Source organism: Magallana gigas, chromosome 10 (assembly GCF_963853765.1).
Source record: "Magallana gigas chromosome 10, xbMagGiga1.1, whole genome shotgun sequence".
Taxonomy (NCBI): domain Eukaryota; kingdom Metazoa; phylum Mollusca; class Bivalvia; order Ostreida; family Ostreidae; genus Magallana; species Magallana gigas.
In genome coordinates this window covers 8,947,710-8,968,639 of record NC_088862.1, presented here as the reverse complement: position 1 = coordinate 8,968,639, position 20,930 = coordinate 8,947,710, and the positions used below count along the sequence as shown (strand labels likewise).

Sequence of the window (20,930 nt, the reverse complement as noted above, 5' to 3'; positions counted from 1 at the left end):
ATTTCTTTTGTGCGACAAATGGTGGTCACACCAATTTATTAGTTAAAACAAAACAAATGCGCGTAATTGCACGTGAAGTCAAGTTACCCTCCCACTGTCAAATCCAAACAGTAAAGAATTGTGAGTTTAATATAAGAAACCTATTATTATTCATCACAAAAAATTAACTGTGGCCAGCCAAAAAAAAAACAAACAAAAGCAAAAACAAAACAAAAACAAGAAAAATAAACGAATAAATACCGCGCACCTGTTTTTATTAAGGAATCTGTTGTAAATATAACGTCATTTGGGAATGAGAGTGTGGAATACATTATACCTCTTCATTGAAAACCTAGCTACTTATTATCTAATATTTTCACTGCTCTCTGCACTTCACAGAGTTGACAAACGATTGGTGTGCATTCTTGCATTCAATCCCTTTAAAAAAAGAGGGGAAAAATGAAGAAAAAAATATACCGACAAGAGTTGATGTCTTAAAACTCGCTATAGATGTTTATGTTTTTAAAATTTAAAGTCTGCCTGATATATAAGGTCTACCATTACCGTTCGCTCACCTGCCATACGTATTTTCTGTCAGGTAAGTTTTACTCATTCACTTTTAGATTATGTGCATATCTACATGAACCAGAATTCTATCATGTGCACTACACACGGCTTAGTTATGGCTTACCAATATTTTTTGTCTTTTTTTTTCAACCTTTTTTCAAATTAATCGTTCACTTTCTGTCAGTTATTTTGCCTAACTTATTTCAACGATATATCTCTATACGTTCTGATGTGAAAAGGGGGAATTGTACACAATCACAGGCCAACGATTGTCACAGTACTCCAAAGTTTTTGATATATTTTAGGATAATATACAAAAACAATAATTCTCACCCATTTACACATATTCTAAGGGAAAATACAACACACTATATAGGTGATGCTTTGGTCATCAAGGTTTCAGAGTGCGTAGAATTGTTGCGTTTGAAGAAATTACGGGTGAAAGACCTAACAATACAAACTTACCCAACCTACATGTATACGTTTTTTTCATAGGCGTGGAATTGCTTGGCTGGGGGTGTATATGCCAGTCAACATTACGTAAATACACTAAAACATTGAACTGGTTTTAAGACATATTTTTTTTTCTATTGATACATGTACTATCAGATATTATCTTGCCAAATGCACTTTCGAATTATTCAGAGTCATAAAATTCTTATTATGAGACACCTTTTACGAGTCGACCATTGAAACGACACGTAAGCTTGTTTAGAATTTTAAAGAGCTCGCCATGTATAAAATATGCACTCGACAGCCTAAAAAGTTCACTTTTAAAAAATCCATTGATTCAACAAAAAAATAATGAAAAAAAGAATACTAACATTCCTTTAAATGAAGATTACAACTTTAATAGCATCAGATTTAGCTCTTAATTTGATATTTGCATCCCTTGAAAAAAGAGCAAGATTATTTACTATGAAGAATAATTACATGTACATGTTCTTAAATGTTTATAAAATCAAAATAGTTGTGCTTATCGTTCAACTAAAGTTATTCAAACTGGGTTGCTGTGTAGTTTTGGGGTATGTTCTTTAATGTAGTCTGAGGTTGTTTTTTTTTTTTTTTTTTTTTTTTTTTTTTTTTTTTTTTTTTTGTTAAATATAGTTGAAATGCTTCACAGGAATAATATTGCAATATTTGGATGTGTAAAGAAAAACTGATAAAACTGCTGCAAGAAATCTGCCCAGACAAAGGCCTCATTTATATGTAACCTCCGCCCGTATTCATAGCGATTTTGTACAAGTGCAATTTTATTGGTAATTTGGGTTTCACAATAATTAGTTGGCCATATATCAATAATTATTTAAGCATCGGTTTTTAACAAAGAGATCTATTCCTGACGTATAGACATTTTTGTAAACGGTGCAACTTTTTAAAATTAATAAAAAAGAAATTACGTCGAGGGTGATGTATTTTGACATTGACCTTTACCTCTTATGTAAATTGACTTCACTTCATATAACATTTCCAAATTCTCAAAAAGATTCTTTACGCACACTCTTAGGGGAAAAATACACCACTGGATGATGCATTGATCAAGATTTTTTGGTGCGTTGATACGCATGGCGATGTCATGTTGGAAATTTTGCATTTTGGGGTCTGTTTATCAATGCAGTTTTTGAAACTCTTGATTTTGTTGTACTTGAAATATTCTGCCTGAATAGTGATAGCATTAATAGTATATATACACGTATTGTACTTTAAAATTGCTGCAAGAAGTCCGTCTAAATTTGAAAGCCTTTTTTATATCCCCAATATTCTCTGGATTTTATTATAATATACAAGCACAGTTCTATTTACTCAAGGACACTCAAGTACTGCATAAAACTGGGTTTCACAATAATGTTTACAATTCAGCATAGGTTTTTCACAAAGAGATCTGCACTTGACGTTGAGACATTTTTACAGCGCAACATTTCAAGATAATGATAAAAAATAAAATAAAATAGGTCATGGATGCGGTATTTTAACAGTGACATTGACCGTGTGTATTTACATGTACCAATTTGTCCTTGATAAAAGTCACTGACACATGAAACACAGAAAGCTATACTTTTAAAGTTGACTTAGTTTCGATATTTACGATTAAAGAGTCCCAGTTAGTTAAAGATCAATTTAATTTATTAACACAAAACATATAAAATAAGCTTTCCTGAAGGAAAGCAATTTATGCGTAATACGTACATATTTATGGATGGTTATTCTATCTATGTAATTTTCTAGTAGATTTTTTCTTCCGGATCATACACTGCTGAGTATTGTTGAACTTCCATGTTATGTGTCATATTGTAAATTTTGAATTTACTGGGTGGATGTAACCAGTGAATTAAACATTCACATGACATATGCTTTAATTTGGTTCTTATTTACCTGTGCTAACCAACTCTCAAGCAGCGAAAACGTGTATGATAGCACTCAATACTAGTAGCTATTGACTGTAGGTTTTAATTTTTAAAAATACAATTGCTAAGTTTCTGCCATTCTGAGGGATATTCAACGCATTTTTCTTTAAGAATGTTTGTAATGTAATATGACACGTTACTTTTCAAGTGTATTCCTGTGTTTTGTTGTAAAAATAGGGCTTAAATAGTCAGACAAGATTCAGGACGCTTTTATTACAATGTATCGGTACATTTAAAGAGAAAAATAAAATCTGATTTTATTTTTGTTAAAAGTCTTTAAAAGAATATCTTGCATAGGCGACGGACAAAAAGTGCAAACCAAGGCTTGTAGCAACAGATGCTACTAGAATTACCCGAAACAATCATTTTTCAAGCAAGTTAAAAATGACACTTGGTTGCAGGTGAGATATACACAGATTGTGTAGTCTTGCCTCAAAAGCCAGTCAAATCTTGTTTATTACAAAGAACCATGGCCGTGGCAAGCAATGAAATAGATATGCTTACGTCACATTGCTGTTGGAATATAACTTCACCCAAAAGCCAAGCTCCTGTTGAAATAGGTCTAAATTAGATTAGAAATATGTCATAGAAGCAGGTTTATACTTGGTGATGCCCATAGGGTGGAAGAGGGTGGGTCCTGTGCTTGTAGCATGTGATTCAGAAATTGAAGCACAATCAATTTTTTTGTGTCTGAAAAAAAATACACAGTGTACTAGTCTAGTATTAGAACAATTTTAACAATCAATAGATTTGTGTCTGAAAAAAATACACAGTGTACTAGTCTAGTATTAGAACCATTTAAACAAGAGCTTGGACTTTGGTAGTTGTGTCAAACAACAATGTGACGTAACCCTGTCTATTTCATTGCTGGCCACTCAGCCATGGCTCTTTGAAATCAAGATTTGTCTGGCTTTTGATGTAAGACTACGCAATCGATGCATATTTCGCTTGAAACCCTACTGAAAGTCCAAGGTCTTGTTAAAATGGTTCTAATTTTGCAAACGAAAACAACGCTTCTTATAGGCTAGGTTGTATACTGTATTTAAACATACAGCTACATTGTTTTATATATCTGTGTTACTATACTTTGCGAGTTCTCTGAAGACGATAGCGAAACGGTTTTTTACAGCATTTCTCATTCCTGAAAATTCTTAAAGTTTGTAATCTTGTGGATTTCAGAATTGACTACTCAGTATTTAGAACCATTTTAATATTAACAGCTTGGACTTTGGGTAATTGTGACAAACAGCAATGTGACAAAGTCCTGTCTCTATCATTGCTGGCCACTCAGCTATGGCTCTTTGAAATCAACAACATACAAGAGACCTTTGTGTTCATTTTTAGTTCCCTTAATTGAATACTCTGTTGATCAAACACCTTCGTATTGTAAAATTTCAGATTAAAACCCTGCATTGTATGAAAAAAGGGGTATACAAATTAACTACACATGTACATGTACTTCACTCGAAAGTCTGTGGCTATGCAACAATCAAACCTATGCTAAAAGTCAGTTGGTCATAATTTTCAGTCACATATATTTAAAAATTAGAAACAAACAATTCCTAATAATTATGTCATTATTAATATTTTTCAATTTTTATGCAGGTCGATAAAATTTATTAAAGTTGAAGAAAAAAATCCTCGTAGACAATCATGTCTGTGGAGCTAACATCTGTGTCAAAAAAGCCAGACGGTGACATTGACACAAAAGATGTTGAGGTGAGTACGACTTATTAGTTAGATGTGTGATAGTGGGAAAACAATTCATAGGACATAGGATCCCTTATACCTGCTCTCTCTCTCTCTCTCTCTCTCTCTCTCTCTCTCTCTCTCTCTCTCTCTCATTTTATTCTTAGTCATGGAATAACCAATAATAACTAGTTTTAAACCAGTTCTATATTCTTTACTTTGATTTTTTACAGAAAGGAAAGGAGAACATGGGTTTTGACAATGGAGACATTGATAAGACCGCTAATGGATCAGGAACAAGCAATGTAAACTCTCTCTCTCTCTCTCTCTCTCTCTCTCTCTCTCTCTCTCTCTCTCTCTCTCTCTCTCTGAAAAACACCAAACCATATACAGTTAAGAGGTCAAAATTCAAACAAACTGCAAAAGGACAGGCATCTGTATAATTATTTATTCGATATGCGACCGACGTCTAAAACACTACCAAATTTCTATTGCCAGACACAGGCGAGCGCGCCACCTGTGGAGAGCAACAGCGTTATCCTGACGGTGGTAGAAGAGGGACCAGAAGAAGAAGAAGTGATGAACGACTGCTCCAGGGCCGTGCTGTACATCCAGACCATTGTATATGCTTTCATCAACGATAACTGGAAAGACATCGTCTACGTCATCCAAATCGTTCTCCTCACCGGCTACTTCGTCTACTTTGGCTTTGCTATGGCGAAGTCCTTCGAGGTTGACAGTGAGCCCCCGATGAGATTACTTGTGTGCTCCATCATAGGGATCCTGATTCTGATGACCAAGATCTTCTTCAAGATTTACGGCTACAAAGTGGACGCGATCTATAACCGAACCATGAAGAAGTACCTTAAATCTCGCGGGTGTACGAGATGTACTAGATGGGCCAAGCTGTACGTATACACAACAATGCTACTTAATTTTGGTTATTAAGAGGGCTGGAGGGTCTTGGCCATTTTTAGACAAGATTCATCTCCTTTTAATAAAGAGCTTTGTATTAAGAAAAACTAATTCTTTTTTAAATCGTTAGGATTTTTTTAACTGAATATTAATAGTAAGACAAGGCAAATTGCAATGTCCTTAATTAAAAATCTCTCTTTAAACCCAACTATCACTGGGCGAATTCAAGAGAGGTCAAAATCGTTTGAAAGAGAAGGGTAAAAATAACATGGGGCCAAATTAACCCTGTATACAGTTCTACATCAGACGATTAATAAATGTTTAATTGTATTTGTAGTGCTCTTAAGGTTGTCGTCTTCTTTGCCATTGCCATTTTCGTCCTTGTGGACATAGCTGAGGACAATCCCCAGAGTCTGATGTCCCTGGCGGGCCTGGCGATCTACATCTTCTTATTCTACATCACTTCCTTCAACCCGGCCAAGGTAAGGGGTCGTGTCGAAAGTAATTTAGGAAAATATCTACAGAGAGCAGAAACACTTCGAAATTTGTTTGTAATAGATAAATAGAAAATTAATAATTTGATGCATTTAGTGCGTGTATTACTACATATTATTTCTTAAATTGTAGTAGTAGTATTTGTATCTGATAAGCCATTTGGCTTAAGGAATAAATAAACTGAAGAGTTCCATTAATTTAGCAGAATGATTATAATTGGGTTTAGATAAGAGGGTCGGATTATAGATGTCATATTCAAACTCGATTGATCTCGTTACGAGGAAAGCTCTGTAGAAATTCTAACTTTTAAAAGCTAAAATTTCTAGCTAGGATTTTCTCTTTAACCTTCTGTGGTTTATGGCTTTAACAATCATATTTGAAGATGCAAGGCAGAACTTATTGGCAATTAGTTGACAACCCATCTTCGCTAGCCAAGGGTGACGATCCGCCACTCTTGAGTATAGCAGAGCGGATCGTCACCCTTGGCTAGCGAAGATGTTGAAAATACAACCTCCTTAAGGTCTGAACATATTTTATTGTATATATATATATAAGATACATATACAAATGGTTTGGACACAAGTTCTGACAACTTACTAGGTCTTTACCATTAAATAGAAAAATTATACAAAACTTACAACTGTAATTGCATGATATAGAATTGTTATTACGATAAATGAAAATAAGTGATATATACGAAAATAAGAAACATGCACATAAACTATATTAAACAAATCTACCAGTTTCGTTGATGTACAATTGAACTAATGAGAATAACTGCTTTTTAATATCAAGGGATAATGACTAATTGCCCCATAATAAAAGATGAGTATTAATTATATGAAAATGATCTAGTTGTAGCAGATTAAGAAAAATTATTTCTAGCGATAGTATAATTTTTGCATTTGAAGAAAAAATGGTATACATCTTCGGGTGATCCACACCGACAATTACCGCTTTCTATGTTATTTTTTTGGTGTAAATCATAATTGAGTATGCAGTTGTGTCTGAGCTTGGTATGTATTATGTTTAGCTTGTGCTTACCATGTGTAAAAAAAGAGAGGGAGCTTTAGCTATGTTTTTGATATATATAATGAATTCTTAAATCTTTGTATAGAAATTTGATTTCTTACTCCTATACTTAATATATTCCACAATTGAATAGTGTCCGGTACAAATGATTTCTTGAATTATTCTGATCTACACCTAGGTAAACTTTAATTTTCAATGTTCGTAGTTCTATATGCAGAATCGTTACTCCTGGTATTAGGGATGATCTGAGATAAGTATTCAGGGACACATTTGTTGTTGATCTTGTACATAGTGGTAAGTTTAGACGTCATTCTTCTAGCAGAAAGAGTTACCCAGCCCGTTTCAAAGTATAAGGATGTTTTTGATGCAATAATTGGTAACCCTGTAACAATGCGGGCATCATATAATTGAACTTATATTTAATTGACTACAGCCACCCTAAACAACTGAGGCATATTCGAGAATTGGCCTTTCAAAGGTAATATACATTTTGGAAAGGCTGTTTTTTTCCAAGACTAAATATAAGTTTTTGAAGAAACCTAATTTTTTTAGTGCTTTGTTTACTGTAATATTGATGTGCTCCGACCATTTGAGATCGCTTGCTAGATGTAAACCTAAGTGTGTGTGTGTGTGTTGAGATATATTCTTACTTACAATGCTGAAAAAATATTTCGGGTAATTCATAGCTAGATATTGTGGTAAAAAATACAGCCTTTGTTTTGTTTGGATTGAATTTAAGTAACCATGCATCGACTAGACCACTGTTCCAAAATGTATAAATCATGACTGATATTGTGTTCAATGCTAGATAAATCATGCGATGCATATTGGACACAATTGTCATCTGCGAAAAGTCGACAAAATGATAACATATTGTGTGAGACATGTTTAACATATATCAAAAAAGCAAGGGTCCTAACACTGAACCTTGCGGTGCACCCGATTTTATACAAGTATAAGATGATAAAACATTTTTGTACATTACTTTTTCACTTCTATTACATAAATAACTTTGTAACCCATTGTAAAACGTTGCCGGATATTCCGTAAGTTTCTAATTTAAAAAGGAGACCTTTGTGCCAAACTCTATCAAATGCTTTTGATAAGTCACCAAAAACTACACAACATGATTTCCCGTCATCAAAACTTTTACAATATTGTGATATGTATCAATTAACTGGTACACAGTTGAGTGGCCGGGAAGAAAACCGGCTCGATATCTATAAAACAAGTTATTGCAATGAAAAAAATTGTACATATGTTTTAAAATTATACATGCGCGGATCTAGAGGGGGGGTCGGGGGGGTCCCGACCCCCCCTGGAAAATGAAAATTTATTAAATTTACATAGTAAAATTATCGCGAAAATATGCCTCGGACCCCCCCTGGCAAACACAATTATCCTTCGGACCCCCCCTGGAAAAATTTTCTGGATCCGCGCATGTTATACGTTCCATTAATTTACTAACACAGCTTAATAATGACAGGTCTGTAATTAGAGGCTACGTAAGGATCATCTTTCATAAACAATGGAATATCATGAGCAAGTTTCCAATTCTTTTGAAACTTATTTTCAGACAATGACCTATTAAATAAAAGACACAAGGGCTTGGAAATAGTAAATTTTGTGAGTTTTAGCATTTTGTAACTAATATTGTCAGGCCCAATAGCTTTGTTGGCTGGCAAAATTGAAATGATGTCTGTAATTTCTTCTTCATTAATAACAATATTTGATAATTTATTATTACAGAGTGAATACATTGACGGAAACACATGACCTGTGTCATTGCAAATGAAAAAAAAAATGTTAAGCAGCTCCACTTCATCTAAATCTGAAAAAGCTACAAAGTGTTCTCCTTTGTCGGAGACATGTTGTATAGGTGGAATATCTGAACTTGATTTTGTTTTAAATGTGTCTTTCATGAGTTTCCAATAGAGCTTATCATTGTCTTTGAATGCCTCATCTAAATGGAATTCAATGTTGTCATAATAATTAGAAAGTGCGTGGTTTTTTTTCATATTGTTAACCTGGTTTCTAGTATTTCTGAATTTGATCCAGTCCGTTTGGCGCTTATATTTTAGAGGCAAATTACGTAAACGATCACGCTTTCTAACTGTTCTCCTTAACAGCGAATCGAACCATGGCTTATCTTTCGGCCTAATTGTAACCGTCTTCTCTAGAATGCATACGCGGATAAGTGTCAATAATTTTGATGAAAAATTTAAAGTTGCAGAATCAATGTCTTCAGCGTCGCATATTACACTACTCCCATCAGTATTCATAATGAGCAAGTTTAATTTTTCGGTATCTGCATGTTTATATTGCCATATTTTTCGGGTATACGAATGCTGTTGAAACCTCCTTAAGCCTCCATGTTGTGATTTTATTCAAACCATCTACACACCTGTCCACAGGTAAATTGGCACCCCGTGTTCTGGGGGATAGCCACACAGTATATCTTGGCTCTCATCATTCTCCGCTGGGAGTTCGGATACCGCATGTTCGAGTACCTCGGGAACCGAACCCAGGAGTTCCTTGCTTATTCTGACCAGGGCGCTGAGTTCATGTTTGGGCCAGATTTCAGGGACCACTTTTTCGGATTTGCGGTCAGTGATTGATTTTTGTTTTCGTTACTACATTGTACTTCCTGTTTTGTTGATGATGTTGTTTTGCGTTTGAAAAGTCGAGAGAAACTTTTTTTTCTCAGTTTGCTATTATATTAGTAGGAAAATAAGGTCAAATTAAAAAAAATATGACTTTCAAAAAAAAAATCCATACTTTTACATGAATGTATAGTATAAAATAAACATCCAGTCCTTCAATGTTCATCGGTTCTATTTAAGCAGCTAGCTTTTAATCGAAAAAATTCAGCTTTTTCGGTTTTAACTATCTCCGATAATACATGTAGGTTGAAGAAGTGTTATTTTCTCTAAAGTTCTGAAAAATAACAATTGCAGGTGATTTTATTTTGTATATATTGCATATCAAAAATGACTTTTGATTTCAAATATGTATTCAATCACTTTCGAAGAAAACGTTCAATGTCATGTACAATAGTAAAGCTTAATTTATGAGTAGCATAATATATGATAATAATCATCATCATCATCATCATCATCATCATCTATAGATATAATTCTGTTGTTGTAGGTCCTTCCTTTGATCATCTTCTTCTACTCCATGATTTCCATTCTGTACTACCTGGGTGTGATGCAGTTCATCGTCAGAAATATCGGACAGGCTTTAGCCTTCTTGCTGGGGACATCTCCGGCGGAATCCATCAATGCAGCCGGGAATATCTTTGTAGGAATGGTAATGCTGAATAACGATATCATTCTTATACTGTAAACGAACGTACTCGCAGGGCTTTTTTCCGATTTTATAGTAATAGAATGGTTTGCAACGTCCAATATTTCCAAATATACACGTATTAAAGGAATATATAACGTAATTTATATTCAGTTGGGGTAAAAGGGAATGTTAATACGTGTTGATCACGTGATTGAATCCCATAAAGCAAATTTGATAAAAAAAATAAGTCTGTTCGGAAAGGAATTTAAACACATACTTTTGATGTGAAATTGAAGACTTATTGCTTTATTTGACATTTTACTTGATTTCAATCGGTTTTATTTGCTTTTAAAAGAACTTCATAAAATATATGTCATAAGAAACAATGAATAAGGCCGTATTTGAATTTGTTCATGGTCATGTATTAAAATCAAACACAAATTAAAAGTCGCCACGATTTTATAACGTTTGTTGTTTTTTACCAGACGGAGTCGCCAGTGATGATTCAGCCGTTTCTTGAAAAAATGACGAAGTCAGAGCTCCACGCCGTCATGGTGGGAGGGTTTGCCACCATCGCCGGAAGTGTGTATGGCGCCTATGTCAAGTTTGGGGTGAGTAGCAATTGCAACTTCTCGGGTCTTTCCGACAAGCTCTGCCGGAAAGAACCGAGAAGTTGCGATTTTGGCCGAGATCCTAATCATCATCATCATCATCATCATCATCATCCGCCTCACCTTTTTACTCATCAATGTCAGCAAGGTCTACTATAATTAAACATATATCAAACAGTTCATGGTTTAAGAATAAGTCTATATGCTTTTTTTGGTTATAAATTGCACCTCCTCTATCGTGTCAGACTTTCGTCATCATCAATGATTAACATGACCCCGATTTTAACAAAGGAATAAAGGACTTCTAGATCTAGATCTATAAGGATTAAGGTGATTCCCGCTTATTCTAGCCGACTGATTAATGGACATACTATACTGATCGTTGTATACATGTGATTAAGTTCTTTATTCACTCTGTAAAAAAGTCTTAGACACAGGCATCTAACGTTACAGTGTGTATATATTTTTTCCATAAAAACATAAAGTAGAGGGTATTTATTTTTTATTATGAGAAAAATATTCAACGTCAGGTGTCTGTGTTTTTAAAGGGGTTTGGTCACGATTTTGGTCAAATTTTATTTTTTTGTTTTTCTTATCTAAAATGCTTTCATTAGGAATGCATTTCTACTGATCAAATGAAATTTGAGAGTCAGTTGTACAGTTATAAGCAAGATACAGGGTTCACAATTTTTTGTCATATAAACAAGGCTCGTGCCTCGTTTTTGTTTACATAGGTTCAATATACAAGTGAAAAACTTTAAGCTGATTTGTCTATTTTCTTTTTCATTTTAAGCATAAATAAACAGCTCCTAACGTTTAACACATTCATTTTAAGTCTATAACTGGATTTTTCACTTCCAAATTCAAAATGTAAACAAAAGCTTTATTTACATAGTTAAGAATTGTGACCTCTGTAACTGTATAACTTATAACTCAACGAATGACACTCAAATTTTGATTGTCTATTTAATTGCCTTACTAAAGCATTGTAAACATTAAAATCGGGAAAATAATTTTTGACCAAAATCGTGACCATATGCCCTTTTAAAAGATAAATGGAAATATCATTTCTTCAAAATTGAAGGTTTGTCTTCTCCTTCATGTTATTATTTTGGTGAAAATCGTTCATGACATGAATTGGTTCTGATCTATTTCATCATCCCTCGCGATCATCTTTCATCTCTGATGTGGAGGCATTTAATCAAGCTATAATTGATAAAATTTTTCACAGCCATTCTGATAATGAGAACTTAGAAACTCAAATTAAATCAAACTTTTATGAATTTAAAATTTTCATTTCTTTAATATTAATTTCATGAAAAGTGTCAAAAATAACGTTCATCGACATTCAAATACTTATATAATTTACCAATCAATTAAAAAATCAATAAATCTGGTGTATACAATCACTTTGGTTAACAGTGGTTAGTCGCCTTACTTTTTCTGATTTTGCCCACCGACATAGTTGACAGTTTGGCGAAGACAAAAAGGGTCGAATTTTAGCCACTTAATATATAGAACCATTTTAACAAGACCTTGGACTTTCGGTTGGACGTAGCTATCTATGTCTTGCGTCAAAACAAGTTAAAAATGACGCGATTTCAGGCGAAATATACACCGATTGCGTAGTCTTAGCTCAAAAGCCAGACAAAACTTGTTGATTTCAAAGAGCCATGGCTGAGTGGCCAGCAGTGAAATAGACATGCCTACGTCACATTGCGTTTGACACAAATACCCAAAGTCCAAGCTCTTGTTAAAATTGTTCTAAAGTATAGTAATATTCAATCCTCAAAAATGAATACTTACCCACAATCTTGCAAAATGTTATTCGGCACACCTCGGTCGTACCTGATGTAAGGGGATAAAAAAGGCCGAGGTTTGACGAATGATGTTAATTAATTCTGTCTAGGTACCAGCCAATCATCTCCTTTCGGCATCTGTGATGTCGGCCCCTGCTGCTTTAGCAATGGCTAAATTATCCTACCCGGAAGTGGAGAGGACAAAATCAACATCAAAAGACTTTTACAAAATGGGAAAATCGTAAGTTGATTTAGTAGGGCTTGATAGTCGCGGCCATTTTTAGACTGCATTGATCTCCTTTGGAAGAAGAGCTCGTTAAGTTAAATATATATATCTGATGGTTAATGTTGGCCATCCAGCCTCAATGATTGTTAGTCTTTGGTTACCAAAAAAAAAAACTAACAAAGAAGTAAGTAAATATTTGGCTAGCTTTTATAATTTAACGTATGAAAACTGGTGATTTATATTTCCAATTCGTCCATGGCATAAAGATCTAAGTCAGGGTGAGGACCTTTCATGACTCGTACTCTTGAAAGTTGGCATCAAAGCACATGTTTGTTGCAATTCGTCTGGATTAATAATTTCATATTTAAAATTTAAAAGAAAAACCTTATAAACAATATCTGGATAGTAGGTCTAAGAAACTGTTATTTGTATTTTTTTTTTTTGGGGGGGGGGGGTACTTTTGTGTTCATTACGATTATGTGATGTTGGAGTTTTTGGGATTTGATTTTAATCAACTCTCCTATGCAGTTACTCTGACAAACTAAAAGTTAAACAGTGTTTGGACCAAAGAACAAATCATCGCCGCTGACAAGACTTAGTTCTTGAAAATAACTTATAAATTCGATAAAATGTATGCTAAAGCATTGTTTTTCAAGGAATCTTATTTAAAAATACTTTGAAAATAGTCAGATTTTAATTGGTACGAACAATTTAGATATCTTTTTGTAGTCGTATGTATTCTTACGCCACAGTTCATTATAGTCTCGTTCAACTCGACGCTCGGTTGTCTCCGTAAATCTCCGATAAGCAGAGAGTCTCTCTTGCTTGTCGGAGATTAACGGCGATAGCCGAGCGTTTGGTTGAACGAGACTAGAGTTCAATATTGCTTGGATCCATAAATTTTCCAGAAATATTTCTATCACTGATACATAGTTTGATTGAATTCTATCTTTAAATATTACTTAACATGATTCATATGGGGTTTTATAAACATTCTTGTGTCGAAAAAGTGCAAAAATTCATATTATAAAAATGTGCATAATTTAAATACAGATTAAAACTACCCGTACTTGTGATGTAAAATAACATATCATTGATTTTAAAATAAATAAACATCGATAAAATCAACTCCCGTCAGTTCTTCGGTACTTTGATTTTTCCCGTTCTTTGTTTTTGTTTGTTCAATTTTTTTTTTGAGGGGGGGGGGGGGTTGTTCTTGGTTTTTGGTATTTGTTTATATTTTGTGCTTCAATATTCAGACTAGTTAAATCATTATTATGAAGATTTCACTCAATATTCATGTCTCCCCACTTCCAGAACCCACAGAAACATTATCGAGGCGGCGTCGGCCGGCGCCGCTGGCTCGGTGAAGGTGGTGGCGGGTATAGCTGTCCACGTGATCGCCTTCCTGTCCATCCTCAAGTTTGTGGATGCCACCCTGACCTGGTTCGGCGAGCTGGTGGAAGTGGAAGGGTTAACATTGGAAGTAAGTTTCCCGAAGTTTAATTCTTTGCGAATTATTCAGATTTTTTAAAATTAAGATATATTTTAATAAGGGTTAACTTTGGATGCGAGTTTCTGAAGTTTTCATAGTCTTTAAAAACAAATATAAGATTTCTATGAATAATAATAATTTCATAATCATAATGATATCATATCTTTAGTTTATAAAATCATAGCAGTTCAAAGATGGCTAATGTACATGTATTTTAGTAGGTTCTAACTGATACCAGAAAACGTATTAAACACATTTTAAACCAATACCTCGATTTCCTTGAAGAATAGAACTAGGAGAAAGTTCTAGGATAGTACTGTAGTAAATCGTATTGTTGATTTACTAGTAATGGTTTTACCCGCTAACTTCCCTCTCCCCTTGTTTACAGAGCTCATCAGTTCTGACTTCAACAATTTTTCCATCTCTTTTTTAATGAAAATCTATAATACATTATAATTAATTATTTTGAATAATATAGCTGCAATAATACACTATAAAGAATAGATATAAAATATAATTCAACATTAAGACAGAAACGTTTTTCGTCAATCCTTGGGGTGTTTTTGTTAATTTAATAATTTTCCCAATTTCCATAGTTCGTTTGTTCCTGCACGTTTTCCTAATTGCGTTTTTCATGGGAACGTTTATTTTAGATTGTATATTTCTTTTTAAAGCAATATGAGCTGCAATTTTCATGCTGAAATTTTTTTTCCACAAAAATGTTATTTTCAACTAAACTGACCAAAAATATCATGGTTTATAATTTCTGTTAGCCTTATTTTTGTGGAAAAGCTGTTACACCCCTGCGAATGTGTTCGGAATGTTTTCTTCAGCGTTGCTAAGAATATAATAAATCCAGAGGTGCTCGAATGAAAGTTCACGAGACTTCACCGAGAATTGTTCAATTCCTGTGAAATTTCAAGCGGAAGTATATGTGTTCAGAAAATATTCTCAAAATACGAAAGTACTGGTCTTTTTCATATCATATCCTGCTTCGATTTATGTTAAACCATGAAAATCGTCTAAGATGTATGTTTTATTTCACCACCTAGCGGTTATTTAAATTAAACAATGATATCAAAACAGAGTTATCGTTCATGTTCAACCACGTGTAGAGTGGTTAAAAATATAAACATTGGGTTACTTAATAAAATCATAGCCATGTTTGATGCTTGTTGTGTGCAATACCATGTTTTTAAAAAAAAATAATGTGTGTCTGTTTTGCATAAAAACTTAGTTTATAGAGCCATTTTCAAGGAACATTCTGCATAAAATAGTAAAGTCTGTTTCACTATTGATGCTATTACTAGGTCAGGCGCGGATCGAAAATAAACCCTAAGGCGGATCTCTTATAATCATGTTTATTGTTGCAACAGCAGAAAAAAAACTATTTTTTGTATTGTCACATTTATTCCTAGAACACATTTTATCCACCAATTAATGAAGATAAAATTTAAAATCAATAAACCTAAAGGTTTTATATTGACTACAAGTACCAAGATTCTATAAAATAGACTATAAACACGAGGCACTGTTTTAACTGCGAAACTGAAAGGGTCACATAAAACCACGTGGTCTAAAATTTAAATGACAGTAACATTCGCAGGGGTGTGTTGGGAAGCCTTGATTGAAGCAAAATTGAATTATTGTCGTCCTGTACAAAAATTGAACTGCTATATATTCCTTAGAAGAGAAATCTTTCTTCTGACAAAAACGAATGATTTTTTCAGATCTTATTTATCATAAAAGTTTAATATACATATCATATATCATACGGACTTATCATACTAGCAGGTTTTTGCAGCAAAATAAAATTCTAAGAAATACAGCTCGTATTCTACATTTAATCCTTTCTACGCTGTTTTTCAATCCCGTTTTTCACGGGAACGTCTGTTCTGTTCTGTATTGTATTTTTTCTTTGCATATCCCATAGTTCATCTGTTCCTATATATTTACAGTTTTTCCCATCCTATTAATCAGGGGAACGTATATCATGTAGTATTGTTGGTTGTTTTTTTTTTACTTTCCAATTCCCACAATTCATCCGTTCCTATATATGTACGTAGCTTTTCCCATCCCATTTTTCACGGGAACGTCTTTTCCGGATTGTATTTCTTTCCCTTTCCCATAGTTCATCTGTTCCTACATTTTCACAACTTTTCCCGTCACATTTATCACGGGTACATCTATTATGGATTGGGTTTTTTTCTTCACCATTCCCCCAGTTCAATTGTTCCTAAATGTTCGTAGTTTTCCTAATCCAAATTATATAGGAACGTTCAATCTGTATTGTATTTTTTTTCTTTCCTATTCCCACAGTTCATCTGTTCCTACGTGTTTTTCCCAATCCCGTTTTTCATGGGCACGTCTATACGGGATTGCCGCAGTGTGGCGCGGTTGATCGGCCTGAAGACCTTTACCAATGAGTTCGTGGCCTACGATCAGCTGGGCGGGATCATCAAGAACAAGAAGATATTCAGTGACTACGTGATGGGAAACCACACGGACTGGCATTATAAAGGGGACGACCTGTGGCTCCCTAGCTTCGACGGCGGATTAAAGATTCTCAAGAATGGGATTCTAGAGGTTTGTTTGGTCATTTTATTTTTCTTACCATTACTTGTACCTCCACCCCAACCCCCCTCTCACCCCGTGTCATATTCAGCGAAAGTACTTACGAAGTTGTTGTGAATATTTAATTATTCTTGCCATTTTGAAGATACTGAATAGAGGGATTTTAGTAGTTTGAATCGCTTATATTATAACCGCTACCACCCCTAGTCCCTTTCGGCTTTCATCGTTTTATTTTCAATCAAAAAGTGACTTGTAGAATGTAAATATCAAAATGTTGTTGTGAGGGAATTAATTTTCCCCCTATCTTTTGAAGCATTAAGAATACACTTTTTACTTAAACTAGTGAAAAGTAGTCAAAATATTAAAAATGCAAATACGTCCCGTCTATTATTTCTATACTGTGTCGTCTTTCCTTGATAAAGACCTTACATTTATTTAACTTTAATGCCAATGGTAATCATATTACATAAAGAATATATAATACATACAGTATATATGTTTTATAATGAACATGATATGGTTGACCATGCAAAATGTTTATTCACAACCCCATATTATGTACATATGCATGTATACGTTTTCAGCACTACATCAAGTTACACATTGTGGCACAGTTAACTGTTGAAAATTAAAACACATTTCTATAATAACAATTCAACAAACGAATCTTCTACAGAAAATTACCACAGTCACTTGATGCAAGGAACCCAACCTCTTTCACATTTTAATTGTGTTTTAGGTATTATAAAACATAAATCTGAGGCCGACACTCGCTCTCTTTCTATACAAAAACATTTCTAGTTCGCATACTTTATAGAAAATATGAAATGTGCGAACTAGAAATGTTTTTGATTCAATGAGTTATTCATTTTGATTCAATAGAAATAGAAACTTTTTGATTCAATGAGTTATTCTTAAAAATAAATTTTTTTTACTTAAGTAAAAAGCCGAAAAAAACGAGTTTGTAAAGCAATCTTGAATAAAACCCCGACTAAGTTCAATGATCAGGAAATTATAATTATTACGAAAACATACCAATACGTGGGTTTTCTTTGGTTGTTGGTTATATTTTCAATAGAGAAAAATGGAGGGGGGGGGGGGGGGGTCATGCCTCAAGTGCCTGTGAAAATTACAAGAAGTTAACTAAATTAAACCAGTAAATCCAGGCTATCCCATTTGTTCTACACAAAACTAAGACAAAAAATTACAGAATACCTATCCTAATCTGTAGAAGCTGAACTGCTCATGTATAACATATCGTTATCATTTCATTCTAGATTTTAAACATTTTTATAGAAAACATTTTATCTTAATCAGTAATCTAGAATGTGAACTCATACATATATTTCTTTCAATTCACAATCCGATTATTTAGGTGCCCTGAAGTGTATTTTTATTTACCAGCTGTTTTGATGCCTTTAAATAACCACAGATTGTGGACGTGTGAAAGGAACCAGGTCTATAACGTATAAATTTGCAATACATATTACTGCAAATTCGTTATACGGTTATAACGAATAACTGATATATCAAAATAAATCTAATGGTCCATAGGAATTCGCTATAATCAAGTTTTACTGTATAGTAAAACATATTCTTATCTGTTTTGTTTTTACCATAGACGAGGTCGGAGGTAGTAGCAACATACGCCCTGTGTGGGTTCTCTAACTTTGGCTCCATGGGGATTTTACTCGGTGGATTGGGCGCCTTAGCTCCCAGCCGGAAGTCCGATTTAGCTTCCATTGTTCTAAGGGCCATGATTGCCGGAAGTGCCGCGTGTTTCATGACCGGATGTGTAGCAGGTAAGAGTAGTTTGTATATTAAGACTGTCCTCTTTTTTCTTCTTCAAATATACTGCCACTATAGAGCGACCGCAACTTCTCAAGCCTTCCCAACATGCAGGGAAAACAACCATGAATATATTATACTCTGTACCAAGATGTCCTGGATTTACATTTTTCTTAATTGCATTATATTTATAAATTCCTCAGGGTTCAAATGATGTTCATTCAAAAGTATGAATAATTTCGTCCAAATGTGCTGCATGAATATCTTGGAACAGACTATAGTATAAGATATTATAGTAAGGCATCCATGACAACCTCTCTTTTTATGAAAATTGATATAAATACATAACAGTTCCGTAACTTTTGATATGCGTTCGACCAAATTAAATTCAATGATTCAGTGGATCAATTATACCACAAACAACACACATACGATTGTCTAGCCGATCCTTTAAATTGATTCGAGACGACTCCATTTTGAATAAAATTCTAACATCCGGTGATGTAAATACAATCGGAGAGTTGCGATGGTGAGCATTGTAGATTTTTAACATAGATCTAATGGTGAATTTGATGACCATCTTTCCTCCTAAAAACTTAAAATTGACTGTCACATAAGCTAGTTTTAATTATTGGTAACGTACAGCTCAATACATTTCATCAATGACGCAAATAACGTGCTTTTGGAGCGCAAGCGGGGTTTGTATAATTATACGAAATTAAGATACACAAGTAGCATAAAAATGTCAATTATTCAATATGTAGTCATACATGTACATATTGCTCAAAATCATATAAATATATGTAAGAAAGGATCTTTCTTTGAATATTATGACGTGAACACTACGGTTGGTGTTTTATTATATTTGATCACACCTCATAAAACTCAGAGAATAATTCATTACTCTTTAAATGACAACGTCAAAATGTCAGAAAATAATCACCAATAAACATGTATCCCCGCTTCACTTCATTATGTCCTCGTTAGAGGAAAGAGAAAAATCAAATTTATTATTTTTCCTTGCAGGTCTGTTATACGAAGACTTTTAAAATAGATGACTTGCATAATGGCTGAATGTAGATCATCAATGTTATAAGAACAGGCACGTAGCATCAGGGGGGGCCAGGGGGGGCCTGGCCCCCCCTCTTTTTCTCGCATCAACAATTTTTTTAAAATTTACTTTTTTTTTTGGCTTGTCAAGATTTTTTGGATGGGTCTGGCCCCCCCACTTTCAAAAACGATGCTACGTGCCTGAAGAACCATGCTGAATTAAAATAATTAATATCACTCATTGAATGGAACAAATGTATGCAACTACATGTATGTGAATATTTCTTTTTTATATCTGCTTACATTTTTTAATTTTTATACATTGATTATTCATTTTCACAAGAGAGAGAGAGAGAGAGAGAGAGAGAGAGAGAGAGAGAGAGAGAGAGAGAGAGAGAGGATGGTTAAAGAGTGTATATTTGTCATAATGTTTCATTTTCATTACGAATTTTCTACAGATAAATCCATGAATGTAAATGTTGTAATATAACGCAGATAATATGTTTCTGCGTCAGATTGAAAATTTGAGTAAGTTGTACGCGCACTTAGTCAAGAGTATTCGCGACTCTAAGTTTGAATTTTAAAATTTTGAGTAATAATAAGATAATTCTAGAAAAACAACAAATGATAATAACTAATAAAGAAAATATGAAATAAATGTATTCGTTTTGAAGTTACGCATAATTTGTACGTTGTGACTAGATATAGATATCTCTCGTAGAAGTGTACTAGTTTTGTTGTGAAACAAATTGTCTAATGGTCTGTAAATTCTACATGCATTATTGAGGGCATATATGCAGGGATTTTTATTTTTTTTTTTTTGGGGGGGGGGTTGTTTTTTGTTGAAATTTATATGCAAGGGAGGGGGAGGGGGTTTCTTTTTTTTGGTCAATTTTAGAATAAAGGCGTTAAACCGTCTAATTGAAAAAATTTAATGCTGCCAGAGACTTTGTTTATTCAAATATAATGGCACGCGTAATCTGTTTGATACTTCTAGTAAAAGACAAATTAAAT

The 20,930-nt window shown here is 33.9% G+C and overlaps 1 protein-coding gene across 1 annotated transcript; it reads left to right on the top strand.

The window, feature by feature from the left end:
* Positions 1-426: 426 nt before the first annotated feature.
* LOC105333997 (solute carrier family 28 member 3) lies at positions 427-20,735 on the top strand. Its single transcript, XM_011437254.4, has 14 exons — positions 427-577; positions 4,557-4,670; positions 4,874-4,945; positions 5,139-5,548; positions 5,893-6,037; positions 9,497-9,688; positions 10,233-10,394; positions 10,859-10,984; positions 12,894-13,024; positions 14,327-14,495; positions 16,824-17,090; positions 18,700-18,880; positions 19,893-19,966; positions 20,127-20,735. The coding sequence occupies exons 2-13, from the start codon at positions 4,605-4,607 to the stop codon at positions 19,913-19,915; spliced, it is 1,944 nt and encodes a 647-aa protein (XP_011435556.3). The 5' UTR covers positions 427-577; positions 4,557-4,604; the 3' UTR covers positions 19,916-19,966; positions 20,127-20,735.
* Positions 20,736-20,930: the final 195 nt, after the last annotated feature.

What these genes read in the sequence shown, in the direction of transcription:
- LOC105333997 (XM_011437254.4), top strand. Translation starts at nt 4,605, where the DNA reads ATGTCTGTGGAGCTAACATCTGTGTCAAAAAAGCCAGACGGTGACATT. An exon ending in ACCACTTTTTCGGATTTGCG is followed by an intron (nt 9,689 to 10,232) that starts GTCAGTGATTGA and finishes CTGTTGTTGTAG; the next exon opens with GTCCTTCCTTTGATCATCTT. An exon ending in TCAAGAATGGGATTCTAGAG is followed by an intron (nt 17,091 to 18,699) that starts GTTTGTTTGGTC and finishes TTTTTACCATAG; the next exon opens with ACGAGGTCGGAGGTAGTAGC.